A 6000-nucleotide genomic window follows, 5' to 3' on the forward strand; every position below is an offset into this window, starting at 1 on the left:
GCATTGGACAAATCTGCTGCAAAAGGCCTCTAAGTGTTCAAAAGCAAAGATGTCACTTTAAAGGCTAAACTAACCCAAGCCATGTTATATTCAGTCATCTCATATGCAAGCCAAAGCTGAACAGTGAATAAGGAAGAGCAGAAGACTTGATGCCCTTGAATTTGGTGTTGGCAATAACCTTGACTATACCCTGGACTGCTGGAAGAAGTCCGGCCAGAATGCTCTTATGAGGAAGGATGGTGACACTTCATTTCAGCCACTTTGCAGTGTCATCAGAAGGGACCAATCCCTGGAGAAGGACGTTATGCTTGGTAAAGTAGCCCTGAAGAACGGAAAGCTCAGTTCACAAGGTGAATTGACACAGTGGCTGCCACAGAGTACTCAGGCACAGCCTTGATTGTGAGAAAGGCACAGGACTAGCTTGTGTTTGGTTCTGCTGTACATGAGTGCTACAGACCCGAGGCAGCCTCCCTCGTGTCCACGCCCGCCTCATCCAGTTGGTACTGTCGGCAGTGGAGCCCGTGTGCCCGCATGCCCTGCCTCCCCCGTGGCCTTGCTCCAAGTGCATCCTGTCAGCCTTCTGTATCCAAGCACATGAACTGAGCCTTCCTCCCTGTCCTGTGCTGTGTAATGGCCGTGTGGTCCCTTGTGTCCACTGATGGGCTGTCTGGGCGGCATGTGGATTTTGCTCAGACTAGCTGAGGTGTTGGACTGCCATTGTCCTCCAGTAGTGGTGGGCAGACTCTCTCTGTGAGGCTTGGGCAGAAGCACTTGAGGTTTTGGGGTGTTGTGGTCTGTCACAACACTAGTTCATCTGCGTGCTGCCCAGCTCGCTGGAATGGGTACCCTGGGCTCACAGGACCCCCCTCCCCTGTGCAAAGTTTTTTCTTTTTGTTCGTTGCTTGTTTAAACCAGGAAATTACTAAATTCCTTCACATTTGAAGCCTAAAGCATAGCAGGAAGGGCAGAGATTTGTGTCCTTTTGTATTTTTAGAAACTTGTTCTTTTTCTTTAGGAGGAACACCTAACTTAAAGACTCTGTGGCTGACCCAGGAGCCAGGCGTGCAGACGCAGCGCTTTGACGTGCTTCTCGCTTGCTTCAACCTCTCCTCCATGCAGGAAGACCTGCAGGCTGTCGAGGGCCCGTTGAGAGCCCTGTGCTGCCTCCTCATGTACCTCTTTGTGCAGGTAGTACCACTGCTGTGTGCTGTAATGTCCCTCCCCTTCATGAGGGCCGTGCTGTGGCCTCTCCGTAAAAAGAAGTCTCATGGTAAAGTGAGAGGGACCCTGCCCGTTGGATTTGTCCAGAGGTGGGACCCTGCCCGTTGGATCTGTCCAGAGGTGGGACCCTGCCCGTTGGATCTGTCCAGAGGTGGGTAACAAACTTCAGCAGCAGGAATCACGAGGACTAACTGCCGCTAAGAATCCACAGAGGTGATTGGTTCCTGTGAGACTCACTACCATCCAGTCCGTTCCCGCTCATGGAAAGCTTGTGCAGCGTTTCTAAGACTAAATCTTCACAGGAGCAGAAACCCTCATTTTTCTCCTGTGGTTTGGACTGCTGACCTTGGAGTTCACCGCCCAACTCCTACCGCACAGCGCCACCAGGCAGGGCTCTTTGGTTTCTATGAGGCAGAGGTCAAATGTGCCTCCACCAAGTCTTTGTAAAAGCAACTTGGGGAGCTCTCAAGTTGTCTCTTACCTCAGAAAGTCGGAGCCAGCCTCTTTCATTACTTTTGCACAAGGTCTGAGTTGATTGGTTGGACCCTGGACTGGTGATGGAAGCCCCGCCCTATAAACAGATGAGAACTGGCTTCTATCAAGGGCCAAAGCACAGAGGTTCCCAGTGCCCCCTGGGATATGGGGGCCCTAGACGACAGGTCTTCCCAGACCTACTAATAGTTACAGCTGGCAGAGAGCAGCTCCCAGCAGAGTGGAACCAAGCTCAAATCTGCTGCACTGGCTGAGAGCTGGGTGGGTTAGCTGACGGAGCTCCTGTAATGTCACCCTGCTAGACCTTGGACCCTGAACTGCTTCTGTTAGCTCCAGGTTATCCTAACCCTGTCATTTCCCTAATAAACCATGAACTGGGAGTATGGTCTGTGGGTTGTGTGGGCCTGGCAGTGCATTCTTAAACCCAGTAGGAAGAGAGTGTCATGGGGTGGCTGCTGTCAGCCTAGGAGGGAGTCCGAGGGGAGGCATGTGAACGGTCTCTTAGGAGCCAGCTGCATGCTGATGCTTACCGCAGCATTATCCCATGTCCCTGCCCCAGTTCTGTCAGTCCTCTACATCTGTGAGTCACTCCCTCCCATGATGAGACCCCACTCCCTTCTGACCCTTCTCTAGCCCTCTCCTTCCGCTTTGCTCTCGCACTACCTCGGCCTGGCTTCTTCTTATTGTCAGGTGCCATCTAGTTGGTTCTGACTTTGAGCGCCTCTGTCCACCAGGGAATGAAACTCTGCCCAGTCCTGTGCCGTCCTCACAATGATGTTTAAGTCCACTGTTGCTATTGCTGTCACTGTGTCAGCCCAGCTCACCTACTTTACCCAGTGGGATTGGGGCAACCCGTCCAGGACTGGTAATACGTTATAGAGAGGAGGTCTCTGCATCCTCACTGCTAAGAACATTTCACTGTATAGCTTCCAAGACACATCTGTTGGTTCTTTTGACAGCACAGTAATTCAAATTCCTCAGTGCTGGGGTCTTCCTCATTCACTGTCCCACTCAACTCTACTTAGCCTCCAGAATTCTTTACAGCCAGTAGCAACTCCCTCATCTCCCGTACTCTTTGCTGTACCCTCGGATCCACAAAGAATTTGAAGAGGCTCAGGGTTTGGGATTCTGGTGTTTTTAAACCAGGATCCAAGAACATTTCTCATCTGGGATTGGTGGAGGTAGCATTTATCCTGCCCTCGTCACCTCAGTCCAGCTTGGCAGTGGTGGCATCTGTAGGCAGAGGGTCTTTGTTTCATGGCTAACTCTGGCCATTTGTGCCAAAAACAATGAGCACTTAGATTTCTCTAAGATTCCTCGTGGACATTCTGGAACTTTCAACATAGCTAGAGAGAATATAGAGGGCAAAACCCCTAAAGAAGCCCGAGGAGAGTGCCTGTGCCCTGTGAGAGCCGGGGCTGGCAGCCAGGGAGGACAGATTGGCAGCCAGGGGGGACAGACTGGCAGCCAGTAGGGACAGACTGGCCTTGTGCGTCTCCCCCAACCTCCCCCCCACCCCCAGCTGCTAGTTGGTCCCCTGAGGTCTCCACGGCCCCTGCGTGTGTGGCTGCGTGTGGTAATTGGGAGTCACTGCGCACGTATTGACTTTCCCACAGCCTTATGCCTCCTTCTCTCTCCTGCCCAGGTAGACACGCTTTGCCTGGAAGACTTGCAAGCTCTGATAGCACAGGCGCTGTGCCTCCAAGGGACGTCGACGGCCCAGCTGATGGACTTGCAGGTACTAGCTAGACCCCAGTGACCATGCTCAGTGCTCTTCCCACCTCATTCTTATGGTGTTGACATTTCACAAGGAAAACCACAAGGAGGCTGGGGCTGAGGGCTTTTCAGAGTGCAGTGACCGCTTCATCCCTGGGGCAGGCGGGGGTGGTCAGTGTCCAGGTGAGCTGGAGCCTTGTTAGCGAGTGAAGTAATGGCTTACAGTGGTGCCCCCTCCTTTCCCTTGATCCCACTACCTCAGCGTATGGTCACCCACACCTTCCGGCAACAGCCAACGAGCTGCTGTCAGGATACAGGCGGTGGTGCCTCTGAGAAGCGTGGGGTTCTAACAGTGTGACGAGAACAGCTCACTGTTCACTAACAGTTCAGTTAAGCCCTCCGTTCCTGCTCTCTCAGGCCTGATGGATTATTTGGGCCCCCAAGGGTATCAGTGAATCTCAGAGCTTTGTTCTGTGAACATCCTTTGATGGCGGTCACGAGTCTGTCCGTGAATTTATGGATTGAATAAGTTTTCACATACTTTTCTAGTGGAAAAAACTAATAAGATTAATTCATAAATGAAATTTTAATCCAGCCTCACACCTCATATTGGGTAATCCATAAACCAGTTCTTACAGCTGGTCAAGTCAGTGAGCACGGCCAGATTGTTTTGCTGTTGTATTAGCAGTTTCATCATATTTTCAAACAAGCTATTAGTGTTTGTGTGTGTGTGTGGTTTTTGTTTTTTTCTCCTGTTAGTCAAAACAAAATTTAGAAAGTGCCCTGCTAGGTAATGGCAGAAGTCCTTAAGCGATAGTCAGAATACAGTGGCAGCAAAAAGGGGTGTTGCCGGGGTCTTGCCTCGACATAGGGGTTCGGTTCACGAGGTGGAGATACCTGATGGCGATAAAGATAGCAAAAGAGACACAGAGACGCAAAGAGAGAGACAAAGAGACACTCCGAAACCAGAGTGAATGCTGGACTGGCATCAGGCTGATCCTGCATTGCAAACATCTCAGCCACGAAGGCTGTAATATCCTGCATAGTAAACATCTTAGCTAAACAGGCAGTATGGTTGCAAGGCTAGACTGTGCCCCCTGCATGCTGTAACGCACGCCTTGCCAGTCGTAATGCACCTGGATTCGTTCTGCGCCTTCCTTTTATTTGGGGGAGGTACTTTACACAAAGTAAGGAGGGGCTAAGACAAGGTACAGCTGTCAATCTTTTCCAGACATTCAGGCAACTTTACATCATACTTCTCAGGTTCTAATCTCAGGATCGCAACTTGGTTTCTCAAGCTTAATTAACATACCTTTTAGCACCTAGCCTCAAATGGAGGGAGGAAAGGGAGGATTGGGAGGATACCCATTGTGTCAGCTGCCCAGCCCAGGTTCTTCAGGAAAAGAGGCCCTGGGTGAATAGGCAGCACCTGGAAACACTTTAGGGAGGGCATTCCTATTGTCTTTGGAACAGACCAGGGAGCCACCCAATTTACCTTGAATGAATTCTCTGAGGGAAGAACTTTGCCTGTTTGGAATTTTACAGTCTTGACTTTTAGGAAAATATTACATTTATCTGTATATATCAAGGGCTTCATGTCTGCAATTAATAAAACATAACTGGATATTAAGATGAAAAATAATTTGTTATTAACTGCCAGGTGGCTAGATCTGTTACACTCGGGCCTATAGGGCTTTGAACCTCTGACCAGGCCTTCACCGTCTGCAACAGGGAGTGAAGGAGAATAATGTAAAGTTGGAGATGTGGACCGTGATTGGAGAATGAAGGCGCAGGATGGACTGTGATTGGAGAGCATGAAGGTGCACATGTGGATTGTGATTGGGAGAGAATGAAGGCATTATCAGAATGAGCAGTTGGGACAGACAGGAAGGACTGCATTTGTAAGAGAAGTAGATGTAGATACAACTCAGCCTAGAGATTAGGAAGGATGGCTTTTGGAAGAGAATGGAGACATGAAAGGAAGGACTGGCTATCAGATTGGGGATGTGGACAGGATGGACTTTAGATGTTGGGGAGGAGACATGTGATGAGCAGGACCATGAAGAACTGAATGGAGATGGGTTAGGAACAATTGTGGTTGTTGGAGAGTGGAACCGTGGTCATGTCAGCCTGTGTAACTAACTAGGAGAGGACGGAGATGTAGACAGATGGAACTCTGAGACACAGGGACCAGTGAGTGGGCAGGGCCCCTGCAGTGGACACTTGAGTGCCAACTGGCCATTTTTCCACTGGCTACTTGGGTCATGATGTGTGGCTACCATTTATACAGACTTGTCCCCTGTTCCTGCCTCCATGTTTGGTGGCTACATAAGCAATTTCAAGGTCAGGGAGAGAAGTGCCTCCAACTTTTTATCTTCGTAAGCCGTTCTCTGGGGTTTCTTTCCTTTCCGTAGATGATGTTATTGTTTCCATATATAGTTAGTGATATTTTTTTCCATCTCTTTAAAGAATGATGTTGGAATCTGGATTGGGATTGCATTATTCTATAAATTGCTTTTGAGTTGTTGTTGTTGTTGTGAAGTGCCATCGAGTTGGTTCCGACCCATAGTG

At 49.7% G+C, this 6000-nt stretch overlaps 1 protein-coding gene across 1 annotated transcript in view; it reads left to right on the forward strand.

Annotated features, from left to right (window-relative positions):
- The window catches only part of FAM120B (family with sequence similarity 120B), a 63584-nt gene that overhangs the window by 14575 nt on the left and 43009 nt on the right, over positions 1 to 6000 (forward strand). The window contains exons 5-6 of the mRNA XM_006876186.1: positions 1016 to 1188; positions 3359 to 3451. Coding sequence (XP_006876248.1) covers positions 1016 to 1188; positions 3359 to 3451 — 266 coding nt within the window. The remainder of the gene's footprint in view (positions 1 to 1015; positions 1189 to 3358; positions 3452 to 6000) is intronic.

This window comes from Chrysochloris asiatica, unplaced genomic scaffold, assembly GCF_000296735.1.
Source record: "Chrysochloris asiatica unplaced genomic scaffold, ChrAsi1.0 scaffold00361, whole genome shotgun sequence".
Classification (NCBI taxonomy): Eukaryota; Metazoa; Chordata; class Mammalia; order Afrosoricida; family Chrysochloridae; genus Chrysochloris; species Chrysochloris asiatica.